General features: G+C 37.6%; 1 protein-coding gene across 9 annotated transcripts in view; it reads left to right on the top strand.

The window, feature by feature from the left end:
• Positions 1-26,603, top strand: part of LMO7 (LIM domain 7) — a 190,489-nt gene that overhangs the window by 39,669 nt on the left and 124,217 nt on the right. For all 9 annotated transcript variants that reach the window (XM_081046315.1, XM_081046326.1, XM_081046325.1 and 6 more), the window contains one exon: positions 21,642-21,712. In XM_081046315.1, coding sequence (XP_080902441.1) covers positions 21,642-21,712 — 71 coding nt within the window. The remainder of the gene's footprint in view (positions 1-21,641; positions 21,713-26,603) is intronic.

The following is a 26,603-nucleotide window of genomic DNA, read 5'->3' as shown; positions in this document are numbered from 1 at the left end:
TTGAGAATGTTATATACATGGAATCATACTATTTATAGCCATTAGAGTATGGCTTCTTTCACTTAGCGTAATGCATTTGAGACTCACTGATGTCGTTTTTATCTTTTCATTCTTTCTTGTAGCTGAGTAGTATTCCTAGAATGGATATACCACAGTTTATTGATTCCGATTTGAAAGACATTCGAGTTATTTCTAGTTTTTGGCAATTATGAGCCACTATGAACATTCATGACAAGCTTTCTATTTCACTTTCTATTTCACTTGAATACATGCTTGAGGAGTTGATTGATGGGTCTTATTGTAAGTGTATGTTTAACTTTAACAGAAATTGACAAACTGTTTTCCACATTGGCCGCACCGTTTTGCATTCCTACCAGTAATGTAGGAGTGTCTGTTTCTTTTACAACCTTGTCAACACTAGTTATTGTGAATTCTTAAAATTGTAGCCATTCTAAAATGTAGTACTTGTATGTTTGTAGGTGTGCAGTAGTACGTCCTACTGGTTTAATTTGCATTTTCCTGATGACTGACTATTTTATTTGAGCCTGCAGCATCTTCTATTGGACACTAGGCCGTAGCTCTCCCCTCCCCCAGGAATTTATGGATGTCAGGACAAAAGACATGCGGGTACCAATGAATGTGAAATAAATTGTATTACTCACGTAATAAATAGCAAAAGGATTCACCAAGGGGAAGGGCTTGAGTTTTGTCTGGAGTGAAACATGGTGAGGAAGGTGTTGGTAGTTTGGGATTTTTATTGTGGTGAAAGGATGGAGCTTGAAGGGGCTCCTTTGTCAGCCAGGTTTGTATGGTCTGAAATTTCCGTCGGTGCCAAGGGGACTGATGGTGCAGGTGGGCTTTATAATTGGGTTGTCGGTATGGGACAAAGAAGAAAGGGGAGCCCTGGAGACTTGAAAGCTGTCAGAGGTCCGACAGACTACCTGAGTCTTCCTCTTTATTTACACTAATGACGTTGAACACCTTTTTTGTATGCTTACTTGCCATCCATGTATCTTCTTTGATGAAGTGTTTGTTCAGATTATTTGCCCATTTTTTAAAATTGGGTTGTTTGTTTTCTAGACTTCTATATTCTAGATGCAAGTCCTTTTCACTTATGTTTTGCAAACATTTCTCCCAGTGATTTGATTTTTTTTCATTCGCTTAACAGTGTTCTTCAAGTCTTCAAAGAGTAGAAGTTATGTCCCAGCATTAATTATTGTAATTCTTATTGAATGCAACCATACCCTCCTGTTTTTCTCAACAGATTCCTGTTTAGCTGTGCCACTCTTCTCTATTACTTTTAAACCCATGGCAGTATTTTTAAATGTATGCATTGGCAGTGTAGAGTAGCAGAAAAGATTATTTTCCATTTATCCAAACCTTGTCATTTTGAAATTTCTTAGTATATTTTTTTCTTTTTAAAGTGTTTTTTTTTTTTTTTTTTTTTTTTTTTTTTTTTTTTTTTTTACCGTGGAAGGTAGAAAGTCTTGGGGGAAGGACCTAGAAGTTGGGTAAACTTCTTGTTAAAATTTGATTCCATAAGAGAAAAAAATAGAGACTGAAATTCTATGGCATAACTAGAGTGGCAGAGCCTGAACTGAACAGCAGATGTGTGTGATCCAAAGCTTGGGCTTGTTACTGTATTACTGTCCATTCTTCACTCACCATTTTACTTTTCTTTGTCTCTTTCACTGCAGAACCTTCATTTTCTCATCTCGTTCGTGTATTAGCGATTTACAGGTTACAAAGAGCTTTAGATGTCAGCTATGATGTAATCTTCAAGGTTTAATTTTCTGTGACGGGATTTCTTAGACTGAATCTGGTAAATTCCACCTATCTTCAGCTATTTGTAAATTATTGTGTAAAGCCAGCGATATTGGAAAATTTGAGCATGTTTTCTATAACTTCCCAGTTCTTTGTCCTTCAGGTAATCTTCCAGAATTTTTTAGATAATGAGAAAATGTTTTGCCTCTGAGTGTGCTTTGGTTTAGATTTTCCATGGAATTTGCCTTTATTTCATTTTGCGTAGACTTAGTAAACATCCTGTAAAAGATGGACATGAACTTGGAGTAACCCGGGTTTGTGAACCCTACTGGCCACTGGGAATGAAGCTGCAAGGCTGTTATTGAGTGTTCTTTCCCCCTTCTGGCTGGAGTTGACTCGTGTTTGTGTGAAGTGGAAGGAAACTAAAGCCTCATCCCACACTATTGTCTTCCAAAAGAATGCCAAGGAAAGAAACCAATTAAAAGATGAAAGCCTGGCAGTTTATTTTAATCTCATCTGCCTGTCCTGGGTGGCTTCCAGGCCTTGTCAAGGAGAGGAAGCAGTGGAGCCTGTGGAATATATACTTGGGTTTGTCCTATGGAAACTAATTCAGTGCTCAGCTGTTCATGGTTTGTACCAAATGGCTCATGAAGAATACATTGAAATGCAAGCCATGCTTTCAGGCTTCCCTTTGAATGCATAGCTCCCTGAGGCCTGTGATGGCGTTGTACAGAGCCAAACATTTAAGAATGAGAGAAGATGGAAGAAGCTTTTAATGGCTTGGCTATAGATGAAGTGGCTGTGAGCTGTTGAATGACAAAAAAAATAAAAAGGAAAAAATCAGGTAAGTGGTGAGTTTGATGTTCTTTATTCAAGGGCATACAGTCCGTGGGATGGGAGAGGGCTGCACCTCACAAGCAGTGGAGCAATGTTCCGGAGGGGTTGGGGACAGAGTCAGTGCTATAGAGTATTTGAAGTAGCAACATGGAAACAGGCCGTGATTGGCTAGGAGTTTGGGGATTTCCTTATAAGGCTAAGCAGGTCCTGTTTTCTAGGGTAAGGCGAGCTTGCTAAAGCTCAGTTGTAGAATTCTGATTGGTGTATGTTAGGTTCTTTGACAGGTGTTTCCTGTAAATGAAGGCTAACTTAGGTTTAGATTCAGGCTACTGCACGGCTTCCATTTTGTGGGTCTCCATATACAAAGTAATTTCATCATCAGTAATTGTGTATATGAAATAGGAGGTGATAAATAGGGAAGACTTAGCTACTTAGTTATACCAATTTACTGGGAAATGAGGCCCCATCAAATCAAGATTTCCCTCTTACCTTTGTCTTTACCCCCTGTAAGGCATAAAATATATTGAACTCGACTTTGTGGGAGGGGTTTTCATTATGACAGAATGGTCTAGGTAAAGTTTGTGGGAACAATGTCTGAAAACAGATCCTTACAGTGAAAGAACTGGAGAAACATTTGGGAGAAGTGCATGTGAAATCAGTCTTCCTATGGGGATTGAGGGCACCCTACAGGTTGTGCCTACATGATCCCCATTTTGGATTGATTATGAGGTGACTACCAGTTATGAAAGAGGGCTAAAATTTGACTGTATTAGAATCTGTTTTGTTAGAAATTGTCATGTCTGATCTGACTCTTTAAGTGGCTGGAATAAAGGATAGGTAAGTTTTAAAGGAGAAGGACTTGAGAAAGTTCTAGAACACAAAGTACAATTTGAGTATAAGCATACCTCATTTTGTTGTACTTAGCTATATTGCATTTTACAGGTATTATGCTTTTTACAAATTGAAGGTAAGACTCTCTACCAGCAAAGTGTTCACAACTCACTGGAGGTTTAGAGGATGGTTAGCATTATTTAACAATAAAATACTTTTAAATTAAGTAATTATATATATTAATATATATATTAATATTGCTTTTTTAGACCTAATGCTTTTGCATACTTAGTAGACTACAGCAAAGTGTAAATATAACTGTATATGTTATGCACTGGGAAACCAAAACAATTGTTTGACTTGCTTTATTGCAATATTCGCTTTATTGCAGAGGTCTGGAACTGAACCCGCAATCACTCCGAGGTATGCCTGTAATTTGGGAGAAAACCTTAGTGAGGGATAGTGCTTCTTGGCCACCAGAGGGCACTATTCATTTAACAAATATTTACTGAACTCCTTATTTTATTAGAGTACACTGAGAACTTTGGAAAAGGAAAGCAACGACTGGAGTGAAGATAACTTTGTTTTACACCCTGCTCCCTTCCTCTACCTGGCTACCTTCAATAAATATTTTTTCTCTCAAACTTTTTCTTTCTCTCCAAGCAGAGTTATTCCACAGCATTTAGTACATATTTCTATGTAGCACTTCTTATATTTTCTATAGTATGCTTAGATTTCTTGTATAATACAAATAACAAAAAAGCTCCATTTCATTCATTTCATTTGGTTAAACTCCTTAGGAAAAGATTGAAAAAATTTGATAATTAGCTCCCACATTTTTTCTACTTCTGTCAATTTCCCAATACATTTAACCCAAGCAGGAAAAATCTTTTCAGTAAATTGAGGAGTTGGAGCTGACAAATATATTGAAGAATACCAGCCAAGTTACAGAGATCTCATATTGTTTTTGTTTCCTATCTATTCTTTGCTTCAAACCGCCATACAAGTTTATTTTCTCAAACAACCGTTAAATTTTCAGCATCCCTTTTGTCTTTTACAAAGTTGCAGCGGGCAGTAGCTTTGACAACTTTTACACCAAGCTCTCTGGTAGCTCACTGGTGGCCGAGTTACTCAGTTTTCTCCATCTTCCAGTCGTACACAGCCTGGTCTATGCTATTGAAGGGCTGATTTGTCCATTTTAAACATTTTTCTTCAAACCTGTTCCTGATTCAAATGTTGAATACATTCCTTCCACTGGGTTTTATTTAAACATTATTTCCTATAAGATGTCCCTTCATTCTTCAGTTGATCTTCTCTGGAGAGTTTCTCTTCCTCCAGCACCCTCCATCGTGAGGTTGGAGTTTTATGCTTGGAATGTTTTTCATGGAATTCTTGAAATTTATTCCACATATTTAAGGAAATTCCAGAACGGCACACTTCACATGCATTTATATTTGCCTTTGTTTCAGTGTTTGGTCCTTCTGTAGGGAAATCTGAGATCTGTTTTTCTAATTCTCTGACCTTTCTCCTCCTGTGAGTTTGAGCTTCATCTTTGGAGTTCAATGCAAGATCACATCACTTAGGCCAAGAGGAGGCAGCCCGCTTCACATCTGTTCTTAAAGTGCCAGTCTTCAAGAGGGTCGCCCTAGAAAGGTACACCTTCTCCTGCCTGGCTGCACACTCAGAAGTCTAGGCTCGGGGGGGAAGAGCTTCATTCCACACAAGACCTCCTTCCTGGGTACAGAACGCAATGCTCAGGAATCAGGTAGAATTTCTAGCCTGTTGACATTTCCATGAACGGTAGGTGTTTTTCAGGATACAGTGATTCCAAACACAGTCCATTTTCTCAGTGGGGAGAGTCCTCACCCCTCTCACTTTGATTAGTGTGGGACAGAGAAAACTTTTCCCACCAAAGATCTGGGAGGCCTCTGAGGTGCTCCTTTTGAGGAACAGGAGCTGTAGGCCAGGCTGGGGTCTTCTCTGGCCCAGGTCACCTATCTGGGCCTGTTGCCAGAAGCCCAAGCCCATATTTTATTGTGTGCTTTCTCCTGTATTTGTAAGATCCTCCAGGGCATGCTGTGTATATTTGTATCTATCCCAGCATTTGACACTAATGTATTTGAATGAGTGAATGAAAACACTTGAAAATTTGTCAGTGACAACAGTTGGCAAACTTTTTCTACAAGGGGCCAGATAATAAATATTTGAAGCTTTGTGGACCATGGATCTCTATTAGGACTACTCAACTCTCTGCCCATTGTAGTGAGAAATCTCATTGCAATTGATTGGCATCTGTGTTCCAATAAAACTTTATTTATAAAATAAATAAGGATTTATTTATAAAATATAAATGAATACAACTTTATTGTGTTAGGCCTGGGTTTGTCCCATAGGCCCTAGTTTGCCCATTGCCTGGCTTAAGATGTGGTTTTCCATAAAATTAGGTTTATAAGTTATTTTGTTTACCATATTGCTTTAACACAACACTAACCAAAGGCATCAAGTACATTGATTTTGTTGAGTGGATGGATGAATAATTGTTTCCAAAGGCTGAATAATAATTTCTACTTTTTCTGATAATGCTTCAAGGAAGTTTTCAGAGAATATGTAAGGGCTCATCTTTACATTGTATTTGTTTATGTATATATATTTTAAATTATAGTTCATACTGGAAATTTAATTTTAGTAAATGAAAAGTTTTGTTATGTCCATTTGGAGTATACTCTTTAAGCAAAACTGGCAGGTTTTCCTAAGCCGAATTGTGACTGAAGAGAGTTTTTAATTTAAAAAGCTTAAAAGAAATAGTTCTGCTTCAGGTAACGTGAATATAGCCAAAATATAACACTATTTGTAGACCAATGACCTAATGTTTGAAGTATTATCCATCTCGTCAATCTCCTGGGTGTGGGTAGAGTAGAGGATGTTTGTTCAGTTTAGTTTCAGAATGCAGAAAGGTGTTTATAATAAGAAAAAAATGCAGGATTTATATGGTCTTGGCCTTACTTAGTGTCACAAGATAGTTAACTTTTAAATGTAATATGATAATGTTTAATATAATTTCAAGGTCATCCTTGCAGCCCGCTAACCTCGTGTCCTTCCTGTCAGCCTTTGTTACTACCTAAGATGGAACAGTTTTGGTCATGGTTCTCAACACTTGACTTTCTGGCCGAGTGCCCATGCTTCCTCCCAGATCTTTCCACTCTGCCCTCTGGAACAAATTTTGGTGAACACCTGACTTTTACCCCTTTCCTAACCTTTTCCTTTACCTCTTTGTTGTAAGAAAAACCTAGTCCTCTTTTTCTCTTATAGTCTTTCCCAGTCCCATTGGCTGTCTTTCCCACACCCTATATCCTCATTATACAGTTTGGTTAAACCATCCCAGATCTCTCCTTATTATTATGCTGACCTCTGATTTGCTCCTCTTTATTCCAAGAAGTCATGAGCACCTGTCTCATGACTTACTCCCCCCCTCACCCCGCCATCCTCCTGGGTGAATACAGTGGAGACCGTATTCAAGTTCTCTCATCTCCCAATCCGTGACTTCCACTTCTACTCCAGCCACTTTCCTTGATGTCCTAATCCTGGGTATAGTTGTTTCTTGGGAGGGCCTCACTTTTGCTTTATGAAATCTCAATATCTTACTCAGTAGCTTGCCCAATCTCCTACCTTGCAGCTTCAAGTAAACCTGCTTAGTGAAAACCCTTTACGTTCTTCTTTCTTACCAGCTACCCCTGTCTCTGCTTCCTTCCCCTGTTTGGTGTAGTCTACACAGTCTAATGCTAAGATACTTTCTTGACAATGTCTTCGGACTTGCTCTGTTGTCCTCCCACATCTACCTGGGAATACCTGCCTGTTGACAGTCTGCTCAGGTATCCTTGATCTGCACTAGCTACAGGTTGCCTAGCCCATACTTCTGGGCAGTGGGTCACAAACCAACAGGCCCCAGGTAGTTTCAAGGTTGTTTGTGCACTCATTGTCTCCTACGTAAGAGCTTATCATCTACCCCTGCCCCCAGGATGGCTCCTAGTCCATAAATTCTCTTTCAGTTGCTTTGGGACCCTGCGTGTATGCATACAGCTACTCATGTTCCTTCTGGGCCGTCGAGTTTTAGCTCTTTCAACCTGGAGCTTCACATCACACCAGTCATCAAATGGCTATGCTGTCTTCCTGGAGAATAACCTCTCTCTAGGAGATTTAACTTATTTCCTCAGGCTTTTATAGAAGGCAGATAACACGAGTGACCTTCAGTCTTATTTTGGCTTCAGGGAGTGAAAGATGACCTTTTAGGCAAAAGTGAAGCAATTCAGAAGCATCTTCCCTTGCTTAGACAAGCTAGAGTTAGTGAGGCACTGTACATATTCTTGTGCAAATCAGTCTACTCCTTTTGAGGATTCAGAGTTTTTTGTTATAGAAGCTATAACTTTACTTGATTTCTCACGTTGAGATGCCAGAAAGTGGCATGTACCGTTCTCCCTAATTCATGACTAGAGCTATTATTTTGGGTCAAGTGTGTGGCGGCTGTATCATCAGGCCTTTTGTGGTAATTCAATTAATACAGTGTCCTGGAGCATCCACTTAAGTTTCAAGACAGTACCGTTAGTATTCATGGCATGAACTATCATTCTCATCCGTGAAAGCACTTATTAAACACAGTTTGAAAAATGTACAAATATAGAGGAGTAAATAATGGAGGCAATTTTAAGTCTTTTTATGTAACGGTGACATTTGTTCTATTATTAGCCTGTTTCTGGAATATGGGCTTTCATTGTGTGGCCATTAAGGAATTCATCAAAATTTCATCTCTCCTGTGTAGGTCTCCATTGTCCGTGGCTGCCATCTGTCTCTGCTTCAGGCTGGGGTGATAATTATTTCATGTGGCTCTCCCAATCCTCCCCCCTACCTTCACTGAATCTCTTTTCTTTTTCCTCCAGCTTGTCTGTGCTCTGACTCTATTCTCTGTTCCAGGATATATGATAACTGTCATTATTCTCTGTTAGAGGAGGAAAATAGTCAAGGCTGATTTTCGGCTTTTCCGTTTCCCCTGAAGACGTTAGGCCTCTCATGTGCTGCCAGAAGCTCCCAGAGTGCTTTTCCACAGCAAAGGCACCATCTGTGTGATCAAGGACTCTTGTTTCTGAATTACGGTTTGAGAGGCAGGGAGGCTTGTTTGCTTTCTCTGCTTCTCCTACTTTCCAGGCTATCTTCTGCGATGTCAGGCAGCTTCTTGGTCTTTCTCTACCTTGTCACACCTTTTTTTTTTTCAGAGGGTCAAAATCTTTTTCCTGAGCTATGCTCTTTGAGTCTCTGTTTCTGAATTAAACCTTCTCTGTATACCTCAAGTCACAATTTTTCTTTTCTTTTAATCCTTTGTCTTAAGGAGAAGTGATATAACATATTTTTTAAATTACTCACAAATACTTGTTTTGCGTGTTACACAGTGGGGGAGGACAGGGGACGATGTGTAAACCCTCAACGGAGGTTCTCAATAAAGTTTCAACCTAGAACAGAGGAGAAAATGAGCAAATAATGATGACCTAAGGCAGAATGGTGATAATTACTGAATTAGTGGCTCAGAAAATCAGTGCCATAAAAGATGTGGAGGGAGAAGGAATTTAGGGGGTTGTGGTGCTTGGGAAAGACAAGGGAGAGGTATAGCTTGAGTTATTAGATGGAGGGATGAAGGGCATTGGAGGATATTGAGTTCTTGTGTTTATGGTCAATCAAGGGTTCATGTGTGACAATCCAAGGGTGGAAGGCTTAAAGGTAGGTGGGAAGGCCTTTCTCTACAGGCCAAATGGATCTTTGGACAATTTTGAGAAATGGGTTTTTTTGTGACAAATCCTTTTTGATTTTTTAAGGAATGGTGGGCAGGCATCAAAATGCAGAGTAGAACAGGAGGAGATTGAGGCAGAGAAATCAGGAGAAGATTATGGACGTGTTACATCTGCTAGAAGAGAAATATAGCACTGGATGGAGAGGGAGAGAATTACATGGATTTGGAGGGATAAGGAAGGTTCACTCCGATGCTTTGGGAGATTGTTAGTATCATGATTTCAAGAACGGAGGTGTGGCAGTTCAGTCTTGGGTGAGAGGGTGAGGCCTCTTTTACATGCTGGCTTTGTGGTGACCTAAGGGTGTTCAAGAGGAATGCTTGAGTGGGAGCTGTAAATGAGAGGCTGGAGGGTTGCCTCCTGGGAAGGACCACGGTTGTAAGTTCAGGACTACCTGCTTAGAGTTTCTACTTAAATTGACAAAGTTTAGAAGGTGAAGGAAGAGCACCAGGTAGGTGAGATGAAGAAGAATTTGAAGGAGGGAGTGGTTGGCAGATCAAGCTTCAGTTTCGAGGAGGGTGAAGTAATCATCTCTGCGAAGCCTTCCAGATTAACCCATATTCTCGTGCCTCCCACATAGCCTGTCACACCCAACTGTACTCTGCCACGGATCCTTCTCGGTTTTGCCTAAACAGGCAAAGATCTTCAGTGTGTTATGATTGGCTCTCTGCCCATAGTATCTCCCTCTAAACTGAAGTTCTAGAGTTGGTGAGCAGCTTCCATGTATAACCTAAATTTATGAGTTTCATAGGACCCAGATTCATGAGTACCCGGGCTCTGTGGGATGAGAGCGAAATCATCCAGAGTATTGAGAGAAATCTTATAAATCTCACTCAGTCAAGGTGAATTACATATGTATGGCCTTTGGCCATTTTCTATATCAGGAGTTTACGTTTTCCAAAAATGCAGATCATTCCATTTTGGGACATTTCATTATGGTAGAAGAGAAAGTTGTTCCATGTAGTGGGTCCCAAATCTACCCTTAAACCGATTCTATATGTTGATTTGAAAATTTTTCCACAGAAAGTCTCAAGATCTATTTGTGTGTTACAAAGCCAGTTTTGTAGGAACACATCAGAAGCTCTTGTAGAATTAATCAGGTGACAGACTGGTGGTATTATATTACTTAAAACAAAACAGATTTATTGAGGTATAATTGACAGATAAAACTGTAACATATTTCTATTTTCTTTTCTCCAAATATAACTTGATGTTGTGTTTTTAAGCTGTTTTGCTGTATTTTTTGATGTACCTGGTTCTAGACAGTAGTCCCAGGGCTGCAGTTTATACCTCTGCAATAGCACAACTGTGCCAGCAGGTGGTAGCAAACAGGAACTGATTTCTGCTTGGTTTCCTTAGGCTTTCAATGAAGAACCAAAGTATTTAGAGCTGTGAGATGTGATTATTTAGTACAAATTGTTTTTCTTACAAGGAAATAAAGACTCCTAAGAGCCCTACATACGTAACACTAGAACAGTGTTTGTGAGAGACAATTCGTAGCCAGACACAGAAAGGGGGCGCTTCAGGAAAATGTGGACTTCAGATGTCAATCCAGGCCCTTTGAATCAGGATCTCTTAGAGAAAGGACTGGGACCTGCATCGTTTCACAAGCAGGTGATTCTTCTACACACTAAACTCGGAGTCAACAAGTAGACTCCTTCTTAAGGACAGGAATTGTGCTAGGCCTTGAGGATACAAAAAAGAAATGACATCGTTTCAAACTATGGCTGTCAATGCCAGTCAGATGGGTGGGGTCTGTCACTATATAGAGAAAGCGTTCTCTTCAGAGCAGCCAGACATTTCCTCAGGGGCAGCCAGTTGTACCCACTGTTGCCAGACCATTTCTTTTTTAAAGAGAAGCTAGCCCTCCAGACCTTTGTTTTATATTTCCCAACTCCAACATACTGTGTGGACCAGACAAACCATACCTGCTGGTTGGAGACAGCCTGTAAGCTGTGATATCTCCTTTAGGAATTTAGGCCAGTAGGGGAGCCCTGAATGAGAATAGGCATTTGCCATATAGTGATGTGAACGTCATGGGTTGACGTGAGTAGAAGGTGCAATGGAGGGGCAGCGGGAGCCATCAACAGTGCTTGAGGATGGTCTAGCAGACTTTCTGAAGGTGAGTTCTGAAGGTCGCCAATATTTGGGGAAAATAACTCATTCATTAATATGGGCAGCGTCCTCTCTCTGTTATCCTAACAGGGAACATGCACATCTATGTTTTTATGTCTCAATATACCGGAATAGTGTTAAAAAAATTAATTTCAGTGATCAACTTTTATAACCTTGAGGCAAATGAGTTCAGTAAAGAGAAGTAAAATTATTACTCAGTCAAGGATATTTTAAACTAATAATTATGTACGATGTAGAGCCATCAGTATGTCTACTTTTGAGCTAAATAAACTGGAAAATTTGTTGGTGCCGATTAAGGCCCTGGAAGGAATCTAGGAGAAACTTTGTAACTGTAAGTCATTTTAGTAAAACTGATTTCTTAACCATGCTGTTGTTGCGATTATAATTCATTTGAAGCAGAAGTTAATGTGGAGGTGCCATAAGCCCGTTCACTGTGGCCCACTTTCTTACACCTTAAGTGTGTTTTCTGCTTTGAAAACATTTAAGTAAAGTGAATTATGAAAAAAGGCCATGAATGCACTTTAAAAAACTTAGAGTTGTGGAATTGTTCAGATATAAAGACGGCACATTTAAAAACAGAAAATAGCTGCAAATATATAAAAGGAAATACGCTAATTTAATATTAAAGCATTTCTGTGTGTGAGGTAGGAGGGCTGGAAATTCCATTTTCCACATTTAGACCTATTCCTATAAAATTATATATAAGTTTTTGAGGGAGGTAGGCACTTTGAGTACAGAAATTAATAACTTACATTGACTTTCTGTGTATGGGGTATGAGATGGCATCACAAGCCTTTTGTAAATAACTATCTTTTAAAAACACATCTTGATTGAATTTGAATGAAATACACAATTTTCTAAGTGTACAATTCATTGAGTTGTTTTTAAGAACATATTTATTGAGATATAATTCCCATACTGTACAATTCACTTCTTTAAAGTGTACAAAAACAGTGCTTTTTAGAGTATTTACAGAGTTGTGCAACCATCACCACTGCCTAGTTCCAGAACATTTTCCTCAGCCCCAGAGAAACCCTGTACCCATGATCATTCACTTCCCATTCCTCCCTTATCCTAAACTCTGGCAATCACTAATCTCCTATCTGTTTCTGTGGGTTTGCCTATTCTGGGCATTTCAAATAAATGGAATCATATAATAGGTGGTGTTTTGTGTCTGACTTCTTTCACGTAGCCTCATGTTTTCAAGATTTATCCATGTTGTAGCATATACGAGTACTTCATTCCATTTTATGACTGAATGATATTCCATTGTGTCATTATACCATATTCAATTTATTCATCAGTGGATGAACGTTTGGGTTGTTTTCATATTTATGGTTCATGTGAGTAATGCTGCTATGCACATTCATATTCAGGTTTTTGTATGGACGTCTGCTTTTATTTCTTTTTGATACCGGGGAATAGAGAATTCCTAGAAATTTATTGCTGATTGGAAGGGAGGTTGATGAGTAGGTACCAGAAGAATTACATTGTTAGCCTGTAGTAGGAATCCATCAAGAATCATTTATAGAACTTCTGTGTTACAGGTCACGTCAACCCCATCCCTTAATATCAAACTTATACTGGAGAGTAAAGTATATCTTAGGTACCAAGGTGTAACTATCAATTTGAATTTCATATAAAATAAGTAGTGACTCTCACCTATAATAAGACACACTATTTCTGAAAATGAATGTTTCCCACAGCGATGACTCTCATAGTAATCCACAGGAGATAAGCAGGTAATTGTTGAGACTTGCTGATGTGTGTGAGACATTTCTGCAAAAAACAATGACGTCTCTTGATTCTTGAGAACCTATGATTATATTAAGCATTTGAACTATACTTAACATGTACTGATAATGGATGGTCATATCTGTATGTGCCTTGTGTGCTAGTTATTTAAAAACTTCTTGATCTAGAAAAAAATAATAATTTATGCATAGACTAGACCTTCAGTAGTCTTTTCCCTGGGAATATTTTCCCTGTTGCCTGCAACAGCGTAAACTGGAGTGTGAACCTGTATTTATAGACGAAATGTACTTTATACTTTATATGCTACCCGTTTGCTGTAGTTTCTGTGATTGTTAACAGAACAAGGAGAGCTGTAAAACTTGAGCACATTTTTGTGTGTGTTTTTAGTGAACTTAACTAGGGCTTAGGTTGTCCTGGATTTCATATCTAGGTGAAACGTGGCATGTAAATTATAATCCTGGAGCAAATCTTCCTTTCTTGCCTTGGTTTTATTTCGTTCTTTACAGTTGTTTTTTATTTCTAGCTTATTAATAATTGTGGTTGAGCAAAAATAATTTGAGACTGGAAGCTAAAAATTGGTAATGGCATAAGGCAGTGGCCACGTCTCCTGGATCAGAAATTGTGTTTAAACTCATCTTTTTCGGGTCCCCAAAATCTGATTGTACCTGACATTTAGCCTAATGATGACTGAGGAAGAATTTGGAGCGTTTATAAAGACAATTGGCTTTTAATTACCCAGAGACATAAGTGAGAGATTCACATTTTGCTGGCTTTGTTTTTCCTTCCTGGCTGCGTGAAGACTTGTGGGTCTTTCCCAAGAGAAGGTGAAGTGGGAGCTGTAATTTACACTAGACACTGAGACAAAGGGCTGAAGTGGGACAGCGGGGCAGGGAAACTATTTCGATTTTTGACCGCTAGGAGGCTTTTAGATTACATTTATCATTCAGTGAACTGTGCAATTCTGATTACCACTATCTCGGAAGACTGTGAATTGGCTTTGGTTTTGCTATCAAGTGATATTAGTATTGGCAAAAATGGTCCTGATATACTGTTGGATGTTATATAGCACAATGTCCAGTATTAGGAGGCACTTGAGAACTTCGCCACTAAAAGCAATGTTGTTTGCTGAATACACAGTATGGGTTGACCAGGAACATGCTGTAATTCAGAGGGTTAACCACGTTTTTGAGAGATGCCTCGGCTTAAAATACCATTTTAACCACATATTTCAAAACAGGGTTAGACTTTCAAAGAGGAATTTTTAAGAATTGCTACATCTGATGTTTTATATTCCTCGTGCCAAGCACCATGCCAGGTACGTGCTTAGCTGTTGTCATTCCATGATTTTGGAAAGGATGAATAAATGAGTACTTTCTTAGTATCTTTGGTTAAGACACACTATTAAGTGGAAAGTTAAGTTCTAGCCTATTCTTTAGTCTGGAAACATTTTCCTGTAGCAAATCAACAATAGTGACAAGTTCCTAGCTTTGAAGGTTTCATTCAAAAATATTTCCTTTCAAAAAGGTGTATCACTAGAGTGACATGTTTTCATGGACTCGTGTATGTTTTTGTTCTTGATCTATGGACAAAACCAGGATATGCAGTCATTCCTATGCAGTAGAAGGCTACTTATAATAGGTGAGTTTAGGAATTGAGGCAGGTTCTTCCTCCAAAACACAACCAATTCTCCCGTCCTCAGACACCTAAAACTTAATCATCAGTTTTGTCTTCATTTTTGTCTTGTTTTTCCTTGCTTAAATATTTGTAGTGAAAATATTCATAGGAAGAGTAATTAGATTTAACATAAATGATCAGTATGTGTAAGTCGTTTCAGGAAATGAGAAGTTGGGTAAGACAGTCCTGCCCTTGAGCGTATGCCGTGTAGACTTGGCCAGAAGCATATGGAAGTAGGTTGCTAATTATATTGTAGAGTTCACTCAGCGCTTTCACAGACACTGTCATTTGATGCTCAATTCTTGTTATGTTGGGAGCTACTCATTGACCTAAGTTCTCAACTTAAATGCAACTGTACCGTAACTCAGCTTCTTCATGTTTAAATGGGGTAAAAGCACCTACCACATAGGGTTGTTGTGAAGATTAAGGGAGATTGTGCACAAGAAAAGAGAGTAAGTGTTGGTTGTCATCATCTGGGAAACTGAGGCCTGGGAAAGTTAGGAAACTTTATGACACAAGGAACAAGGAAAGAGCCTGGACTTCCGTCTCAACTTTTCTGATTCCAACTTTCTCTTTTGCTTTTTATTTTTTTAGCCCATTCTGTAGGAAGAACTGGCTTCTCTAACATCATGAATAACTTTTTCAATAATTTTACTCTGGCAAAGAGCTAGGAGGTAGGCATTTGTTCTATTTATATTATGTTTAGTTTTTAGTTAATGTTTTTGACTGTGTACCATAATCCTTGCACTTGTAAGTTTTTGGCATGTGTGACCAAGGCAATCTGTCAGTTATTGCATCATAAATAATGATATAGGCATCTTATGGAATTCATTATAAAAACTGGTCCTATTTTGTGGAGTTATACTATTATATAATGGTTGCTTCAACAATGAAGTTTAATGGAAGAAAGGAGAAAGCAGTGTTTTTTAATTCCTTGACAGTTTTAAAGACAGACTGAAAAGCATGGCCTCTCCTTCATATGTGCTGGCCTTGGGCTTCTTGCAGTTGAAACAATGCATCTTTCATTCGAAGGTGAACACTCAGTTATCTCTTTGAGTGGAAAATTAAGACAGACCCATATTTTGTGAATTGTTTCATGATGTAGATCCTGTGTTCCACAGTGGCTTTTGATGGTAAATATTCCTTGTTTTTTATTTGTTTATTTTGTTTTTTGTATTACTTATGTCGAAATGATTGGCATGATGATGAATGTTATGTATGTATCTTAAATATCATGATCTAGTAGCTGATCAGTCAAATTAGTAGGTAACAATTTGGAATCAACTCCCAGCCCAGCTCATCCCCTAGTTTTAGTCGGCAACCATCTCTTTTTTAAAACAGGCTCAAACGGGCACTGTGGTTTTGCACTGTGATTCGTACAAAAATGTGGCAGAGAGTGCTTTGGGATTCTAGCTGTCTTTAAAATGGTTGCTCAAAAGGAATTGAAAAATTTGAACGAGTGCCTGCTGACTTGCTTTAATGGGTGTTTTGCTGATAACCCGTCTGGTATAAGTAGTCTTTGAGACATTCCCAGAATGTTTGGGACTTAAATCATGTGGATTATGTGGTCAGAATTGGAACTGAGAGGTGCAGCTCTAGAGAATGGTGGTGCTTATATTGGTGGGGAAATCTCATCCAGCAAGGGGATTAAAATGAAACCATAAACAAAAGAGTAAAGGGTATGACGATAATTCCATTTGTTAATTAAATTAATATGTTCATAGGAAAATAAATAACTTTTGAAACTTGTGAACTTGGCACTGATTGCTTGTAGATTTAGTTGATAGATATTTTCTTCCACAAAATATGCCCTTTAAAACACTTCGTATCAAGGGCTTTTCTGGAGGCTAGGTGGTAGGACAGGTTTGGCAGCAGTGTTTGTGCAAAGCATGTTTTCAGCATGCTGCTCTGCCCTTAATGTGCTTGGGAGAGTAATTATAACTTCACAGGAAGCATCTTGCCCAAGATTCCTTGGGCCCTGTCACTCCTTAGTTTTCATTTCAACAGGATGGCCAGTCAGTGCACAGGGCTACATGGCTGGAAGAAGCAGTAGCCTCAACTATAGTGTGCAGTCTTTTTTTTGTTTGTTTTTTTAAGAGAAGTCAAATATTTTCACATATTATTTGTGTACTGTGAAGAAGATAGAGCAAATATTTCTTTCCCTTTAAAAATTAGGGGACTGAATAGTGATTTGTCAGAAGAAATATATAGAGTAAGATGGCTCCAGGATTAAATCCCAGATATTCTCACCTGATGTACATCTCAGGTTATTTAAGGTGGTAATGATTTTATTTAACTGTGTTAAGAAATATGGAAAGAGGCAAGGAAGAGGAAAAAAAACCAAGTTTTTGTAGAAGGCAAGGTGTGGCTGTTAAATACATAGTAATTACTCCTGTTGGTGTTGACTTTTGATAACTCAAGTGGGAAACACGTCTCAATTTAGTTCCTATGAATCACAACCTCATTACATAAAATGGATCACACCTCAAATAACTTGCTAATGAGTAAGGTTCTGAATTATTGGAAAACGCAATGAGTAATTGTTAGATTAGAACTACTGGACAAACACTTGTTCTTTCAAAATTCTGGAATGTGTCGTTCAGCGCACTGAATTCTTCTTAAAATAAGGATGGGTTGGTATATTAAAGTATGATCTAATTTTTGTGGTGCAAACTGCCTTCACCATGTTTTGAGTCTGTTATGTGCTGAGCGCTTCATAAGCCAAGGTCTCATTGAATTCTCAGAGTAACCCTGTGAGACAGATATTTTGTACCTCCATTACACAGATTGAAAAACTGAGGTTGAACAGCTTGTCCAGAGTTATAAACAAGAGATGGCAGAGCCAGGGTTCACAGGCTACAGACCTCCCCCCACCCCCATCCGGCCTCAAGCAGCAGTGGTAGATGCCCTGTTGTGTGTTTCTTATTAAGGAATGTGGCCCAGACAGCGGCTGTAGACTGACAAGTTCTGATGTAAATTTATGCTTTTTTTTTTGGTTTAAGACTTTTGGAAAACTATTTTTGTTTTAGTTCCTTACGGGGGGTCTTAGATGAGTTTATATTTACATGAATTGCTAATTAAGAATTTTACTTTACAATCAGATGTTTTGAGTTATTGTGGTTGTTATTTGAACATTGTTCATATACAGTTTGAACATTTTTTAATGTTCATAAAAATGTCCAGAAAAACTTAGAATATTTTAAGAGAATTTTTCACTTTATTGGAGTTTAGAGTGCCATATTCTCTCTCTCTTTCTCACCCCCCTCTCTTTCAGACACACACACACACACACACACACACACACACACACACACACTAATTATGCATTAAGGTACCAATCTCTATTATCCAGGAAAATTCAAAAATTTTAATTGAACTTTTTTATTTACTGAGTTACTATTTATACCCTTAACAGGGGATGATTAATTTTGAAGGCATATTGCATAGTAAAATACACTAATTTAGATTTAAATAGACCTAAATACAGATTGAAGACAATTTTTTTTAGTTTTGAAACATTTAGTATCTGATTCAATTGAGACACTTTCGTAACTGAATACTTATAATATGCTGTAGGTTTTTAGTGTCTCTTACATGTGGATGATTCTGTAACTTTCTAGAAAACTAAACTTTCTGAGCCTCAATGTTCTCACTGGTGAAATGAGAATAGTAAAGATAATTAAATTTAAGGACTGTGTGGATTTCATAGATAATGAGAAAAATTACCTGGCATAAAAACTGGTGTCTCCCTTCTTTTATTTTTTAGATGTAGGTGAAAATTGGAATCTGATGGATTTTGACCTCTTTTGAATGTTGTTTTTTTAAAAAAATATTAATTTATGTATCTATTGAATGAAAATCACCTCTGGTTGTAATAAATATTAAAGTTAGCCCATAATTCCACCACTTAGAAATAATTACTGTTAATATATTCATTCCATATTTATTTATACAATGCATACTTATACATTTATAGTAATTGGGATCATACTCCATGAGTTATTTCATAAATTGCTTTATAATTAACATATTAAGGATTCTTTACAAATAACCTACTTTCATGACATGAATTTAAATTTTATGTAGTTTTCTGTTTGATGGTTATATATCATAATGTGACCCATTTCTTATTGTTGGGTATTCAGGATGTTTGTAATTGTTGCTATTATACGTAATACTGTGAAGCAGTTCTATTTATGTCATTGTGTTCTTGCCCTGTTGTCTTAATATAAATTCCTATGTCTGTACACAGTGTGCCTGAAAGGGTGCATATTTAAGACTTCAGGTTCATAGCACAAATGGCCTTCTAGACTGGTGGTATCATTTTATATTATCTTCAGTATTTTACAGAGCATGCCAGATTCCCATGTCCCCAAAATGTAGATAATTAAATAAAAATCTTTGTTTAGTTTTCCTATTGTTTTCCTTACAAATACATTATAAAGAGTCTGGTATTATATTATGATTATTTAGGCTTCGGTAAGCATGCACACACACACAAGAGTACCTTAATATTTTGATATATGGAAGGGGTGGTCTGAAATCTGTGTGCTATGATTTTGCCTTTCTGTAGTCTTTTTGGAGAAATGACTCGTTCTGGATAGTTAGGTTCTCTGAATAGCTCTGTATATTCCATTATTTCTATTTGATTAATTAGTATTCTGAATATAATTCAGCCTTGTTTATATGGTGCAGAGGTATTCTTTTGAGGGTTAATTATTGGAGTGTGTTGTCAGAGTGTTAACAATGCATGTAATGAGGTTAAGCATATATTGATGCTGGCTACCTTCAGGTATTTGATTGCACAGAATCTTGGCCAGTACAAGCTGATAAGCAGGTGATATTTTCCCTGGTTCAGATGAGTAGACTGGATTCAGAGAGGCTGTTTAACTTGCTTAAGATCACACAGCTATTAGGTAATGACAGTGGGGATTGACTATACTTTTGTCTGACTTGAGTTCTTTCTCTTTCCATTTTGTCACTTGCTGCACTCTGCCCTCTTGATTGGCCCATCCAGTGCTGTTGACTGTTAATCTTTATTGCTGTCCAGGTGTCTGTAGGGCACAGCCTTTCTTGTAAAGTACTGCCTCTATGAGAATAGAGCCGCTAGACTGTTTCAGTGGAGGACAATTAAGTGTTGGTGGCACTGAGCCACTTTCCTATGACTAGAGAAAATGGATTTTGACATCTGCTTTGATGTTCCTGGGACTTTTGATGCTGTTTGGCTTTGGACAGGAGTTCCCAGATAAATGTCATATTACTATATTTTCACTGGTTGGGATCAGTGCTCATCTTGCATTTGTGTTGGATCTGTTTGGGGAAAACTCAAGAGTTTGTGCTACACGGGTTACCTGGGATAATCCATAGACCACTTAAGGTTATCTCTCAAAAAATGTACCATTCTGTTTGGATATGTTCTACTGTGCTTTTAAACTTTGTGTTTTACTTATGTGGCTGTGAGCTTCTTGAGGGAAGAGCTGCCTGATTTTTTTTTTTTTTTTAATATCTCTCTACTCAGTATCCAGGTAAATGCTTGCAACAGAGACACTCAGCATATGTTTCATTCCTGCAGCAATGTAGCCCTTCTGTAGATTAATGTTGTGTATAGGAAGGGATCTTCTACTTGTTCCTGCATTTGAGTGTGTCACTTCCTGGCCCTGGATCCTGTCCATATTTATAGAACCAGCTTATGAGACACTAACTTTAATTCTAAAATGAACCATTATTTGGTCAGTTAATAGATAGTATGACTAGCTCTGTTGGGCATTGTGGAAATGATGCAGAAGACACGTGGAGATTCTAGGTGGATGGTAAAGCCAGCAGTGGTGAGTCAGGGCAGCAGGGGCCTTGGGGCTCGCCGAGCATTTAAGATGAATGAATTTCCCAGTCAGGTTTCCAAGACCATGTTTCTCCCTGAAGTGGCAGATGGAGCAGGGACTCCTGCTGGCAGGTGGTGGGTGTGTCCCTCGGGGTGGGGGGCTGGTGTCACTGCTGTTACAGTGCCTCCTGTGCATACCCGTAGCTGGGGACCCAGTCCCAGGAGTGGTTCTTGGAGCAGCTTTTTCCCACTATGGCCTCCATTTTCTCTGCTACTCTGTCCTCAATGGAATCCTTATCCCTCCACCCTGAAGAGACAGAATCTGTAGATATTGTCCCAGCAGTTTCACTAAGTTCATTGGTGGTGGTAACCTTAGGTGGCCTGTTCTTATGTAATAGCCTGAAGTGCGGGAATTGTTTAAAATGAGTACCATCTACCCTTTGTGTCTTTTGTCTCTTTGTGTCCAGATTTAATAATCTTCTCCTTAGGATGCTTCAGTAAATAACTCTTTACTCAAATCAGGGCCATTTCATGAATACATTTAAGGAGAGTTATGCCCTCTGCTATTTAGTTTTGTAATGAAACTTGACTTAAGGTTGGAATTGAAATTAGTGCTGTGCATATATAATGGTATTTCAAGTTTATGTCTTAATCTGTTTTTTTTAATTTACTCTTAATAGAACAAATTGTCCACAGGGTTTTTTCTTTTTAATAGAAAATATGTTTGAAATTTAGCTTCTAACTTTTGTCATCCATCCATTCTACAGTATGGAAAACGCTCATTGTGGTTTTTCCTGTTTATATTTTTTATACTAAAATAGTTAACCTCTCTCTTTGTAACATAGAACCACATATAATTTTTTATAAGGAATAACTTTTGATATATGCATATCCTTCAATTATCATGTTAAATGCATATTAATTAATCTAGTGCTGGATTTGACTTGTGTATTCCCCTGATTAACAGAAAATAAATGCCCAAATCTGTCTTTCAGGCAGTAACAGAGAAGAATTTTGAAGCAAAGGATTTTCGAGCCTCTCTAGAGAATGGTGTTCTGTTGTGTGAGTAAGTATTTAAAGCATTTAAATATTTCAAAAGCAAAGATGTTTGTGTGTGTGTGTTAGGAAGTGTATTCACTCCCCTCTCCAGGGCTACCATAGTCACAGATATGTTTTCTTGGTAACAAGTGAGATTTGATCCCTGCAAATTGACACCCCCATAGTACCAGACAGTAGGAAGGGGTTATCAGTCTCTGTATCTAAAGATAGCATTGGTGAAATATATATTATTTTAAATTAGTAAACAAGAAAGATTCCATTATTGCTTGATGGCCAGTAGGAGTGGGTGGTTGAGGAGAAAGCCTTATTACATTGCACCAGCTATCACTTACTCTGATTATTTTAATGTATGGAATTGTTGGGTTTAAAAGTTAATATAAAACACTTTTTTCTTCATCAATAAATAGTGATGATTGTAGAACAAATTTAGGCAGTAGCAAATTTTTCTTTTAAGCTTTAAGTAGAGTCATTACATTACCACAATCAATTTGAGTCACGGGCCATTGATTTAATGTATTATTGAGAATCACATCCCCGGCTTTGGTTATCATAAGTAAAATAGGATGGTGATGGTATGAGGCCTACATTATATGTTTAGTGTAATGGTTTGTTCCCCAATGGCTGTGTAGCACAGTTAGCCATGTATGTGACCTTTGGGGGTTAGGGGTAGTCAGGCCTGTAAGGTGTAAGGATGAAGGTGTGAGGGTCCAGGTTGCAGAAGTGAGCAAATAAATATAAGAATGTACTTGAGTATGCACCCACATTTTTGAACGCTCTTAAGTATACCGATCTAGACACTTACTACATAGGTATTTATGGAATCTATCCGCAAGTAAGCACTGGGAGTGTATGTGCTTGTACTTAGATGATTTTGATTATTCTGTTAAAGGAAGGTTGTTTGCAGCAAAGATCAGGAATCAAAGGGCCTAGGTTTGATTCTTTGCTCCATTACTTTGGACATTTGAGCAAGTGACTTAATATCTGAGCCGTATTTTCTCACCTATAAAGTGGAGATCAGGATATCTGATTTGCCTACATAACAGGGTTGCAAACTTTCATAAGACATATGGAACTTCACAGGTTTTTATAAACTATCAAACTTTGTATAAATACAGGTTGTTGCTAGGAACATGGTGGCCATGTAGATAATAGTCTCTACCTCATCAGCTCTTTTGATAGGTGTTCAAACTTCTTTGTCTGACAGCAATATTATTAAGTTGAACTGTATGAAGTTGTCAATATTTAACCATCTGTGACCTACAGAAATATCAAGTTCATGTGGTTCCAGCTAATATGTGTTAGGACATATTATATGTCTTAGGACAGGCATATGAAGAAGTTTAAGGGATGTATCTTGACCTCTTCTAATGTCACATTCAGAACTGTCATTGCCAAATAGTGTTTAAACTAATATTAGTAGGCCATGTGGTCAGGCCAGTTGGTCACTGATAGGAAATTACTTAATTTTGATTTGAAAACTGAATGATTTAAATGTGTTCAGAAGATGGAGGGGCAAAAATGTCTCAGAAAGACATTTTTGTGAAAACCACCTTTGCTGTAGACTATTTAGCTGTCTACAGCCAAGTAACTTTGATGTCAATTATAAGCCCCAGAAGTCAGGTGGGTTTAGGCAGGAAGTGTACCTATGAGGCATTGAGTTGCTCAGACATGTGAGAGCAAATGGCCCAAATAGTTGATCTTTCCAAAGAAGTCACTTTGTGGTTATATACTATTTAACAGTAACTCAAAGCATTTTTAGGGAACCCCCTTTTGGGGGGCATTCCATAGCTAGGTCATTAAACATACTTGATAGTGACGACTTAGTTTTTTATTTAAAATGCAATTTATGCATGAGGCTGGGCTCTGAATGATTTAAGGTGATTTCTGAAAACTGAACCCAACCTGTTACCAGGGAGAATATTCACAATTGATGGAAAACGGTTTTGACCACAAGCAGTACTGTTAGAATAAATATGTAAGTTCTACCTTAAAGGTCACATGCACACACAACATTTGGATGCATGTTTAGAAATATATTGATTTTTTTAAAAATGTCACTTTAATTCACAACTTCCCAAAGCTCATTCTTAGATTGTTTCCTAACTGCAATAACACCAGCTTGGCTTTTGTGCATTACCAGGTGAGTCTAATCAATCTGTTTAGTACCCAGTGTTCCTTAAATGAATGTTTCCCAAATGTAGCATACGTGAACATTAAGCCTGGAAGTCAGCAATTGTAGTTTACTGTGGGACACAGAAGTACTGCATGATATTTGTATTAAAAATATATTTTTCTTAATTCTGAATCACATTGTTTTAGCTATTGGTTAATGAAGGCCTGTTAATCTGAAAGGTATAGTGTTGTGGGGAAAACGTCCAGGTAACTGTATTCTGTATTAATCCATAACTAAAGAAAGCCTACCTGGTTGGGCTATAAGCAGGCGTCACCGTTTAGGCACATACACCTGAGTTACGAGGCCTACAAAGAAAGCAAAATCCATTGTTCAGAATCCCAGTATTATAAGCCCAGACTTTAAATTCATGGTAAATACAGTGATTGGTCTGTCTGTGAGAGTTTTACCCACAAGAGATCTAGAATTTTAGCTAAAATATGATCAGGATATTTAAAAAATCTGAATTCTTTTTCTTACAGGAAAAGGCTGACTTCTGTTTGGCTCACTGCTAGAAAAACTACCAATCCTTGTGAAATATGGGGTCTGCTTGTAGCCTATTAAAAATTTCTAGGCATCCTAGTCCATTACTAGCATTAAAGAGTTTTCTTGTAATTTTATCTAGTAATTTCAGTCCTTTATCGTTTAGTAATAGTTAATCCTTTTGAACTGGCATTCTGAAATATCAAAGTAAAGAGTTGGAAGAAGTGAGCTTATTTTAGCTTTCACCCATCTGGCAGTGTACTGACATTTCTGATAGTCTAAATTGGGTATAAACTGAGCAACTGAGGTGTCAGACAAGGTATCCATCTGAGTAATGAGGATATTATGTGCATTTATTGCCTCTTAATCTAATTTACTACTGAAATTAGTATCTTCTGTTAATTATTATGGTATCATTTAGTGGGCTCTAATGATTTGAGGGCTAAAGAATACTCTGCTGGTTAAAGCCTGTTATAGTAATTCTTTTACCTTATACCTTAAATATGTACTCTCACTGGGCTTTACTAAACAATGAGATGGGAACAAGATCTAATTTTTTTTTTTCCTAATTAATAAAAGGATTGACAAGAGCCTGTAAGGTCATTTCAGGTCAACAGGTTATTGAAATAGGTTTTTGATGGAATGAAAGCTCTTGTTGTAATTTTTTATGAATTTTATTAATACTACTCATTACTCTGTCTGCTATCTTCAATGTTTATTAATGTTTATGAGGACCTTCTTATTGTATAGTTAAAAATATATGAGGTCTGCTACGGCATACCTATCCACAATCCTCTCTTGCTCTGTGGTTCTAACAGAATTATTTCTCTTTGCTAAACATATTTAGTGGAATGTCCAGCTTGATACGAGCTAGGAATTTCACACTTATGAGAGTAATCTTAGAAATATTCAAATGAAAACATTCTTTATTCTCCTTTTCGAAATAAGAAGATTTATTTGAAGATAATCCTATTGGGTGTGTCTCTCGTTAGTCTATACTTCCCATCCCTGGAATAATGCCCTGTCTTTGTTGTGTCCTAAGTTAGCTGTGCCTCAGAAGTTTATGCCTTTTATTGAGAAAACTCTTCTCACACTGTCACCAGGCCTTGTTTTCCATGGCTTGCAGCTTGGAAAGAGTGGAGCAAGAGGTTCACTTATTGGTTTGAGAAATCCCGTTCCTGTTTATATCTGCTACCATGTTCTGACTATGCTATCTACCCAAAAGTACCATAATATTTTGTTAAAGATTTATTCAATAGAAGAAAAAATATTTTAAAATACTCTTAATTTACTCTGAGACACTTTAGGTGATTGTTTTAAGACATCAGACAAGATAGAGAACTTTGTCACTTTTTATTTATGCCAATAGAACTCCGTCCTTTGTTAGGGTAAGGGATGTTCACATAGTGAATGACAGTGACATTCGTGGGCCCTTGTGGCTTCTCTGCAGTGCTCCATGTGAAGCCAAGAGGCTCTTGTTTAACGGCAAAGGCTTTTTCTTAGAGCTCTTTCTGGTTTTGAATTTCCTGAGGAGGACTACTGTCTCCATACAGCTCTCCAGCTTGCCAACACTATCTATTAATCCTGATTCATATTGTAGCCATTTGAAATTTAATATATAAAAACTATAAAAACTTTTATAAAACTATAAAAATATATAAAAACTTTTCCCACTTAAAGTAGTGTAAATTTTGATATTTCCATATCATTTGGTAACCCAACAGTAGGTAAACAAAGATACAAGTGTTCAAGTTCATAAAGATAATTTACAAAGTTTAAACTGCTTTTTCTTCATGATAGGATTTTGTGGTTGCCATCTGTATACTCTCTTTTTCAGTTTCATAGTCAATTTTTTTCTGTAACTATATCTACATATAGCGAAGACATCATTTAAAAATATATCATGTTGAAGGTGAGCTTGGCAAACATCAATTTAAAAATTTACTTCTCTTATGGTATTATGGTAATCACATTGTTCAGACTTATTTCAAATTTTGCAGAAGTTTTTTATATTGTGTCTGCAAACTTGAAGGTAGAAAGTTCACATATGTTTTGTGAACCTGCATGTACCATAGGCTTTCTCACCCTAGATATTAATGACTAAGAGGAGAATATATAATGTTTCAGTGATAGGGCCTTTGAGAAATAGATGAAAATGAAGGTTCACTAAAAACAAAAGGGAGAAATATATGGGCTAAATGTATATGATGTAAACAATTTATATTCAAGTTGATCAGAAAGAGGT

The sequence above is a fragment of the Rhinolophus hipposideros genome, assembly GCF_964194185.1.
Source record: "Rhinolophus hipposideros genome assembly, chromosome: 4".
NCBI lineage: Eukaryota > Metazoa > Chordata > Mammalia > Chiroptera > Rhinolophidae > Rhinolophus > Rhinolophus hipposideros.
Note: the sequence above shows the minus strand (reverse complement) of the source record. Positions and strands in the feature narration are given on the sequence as shown.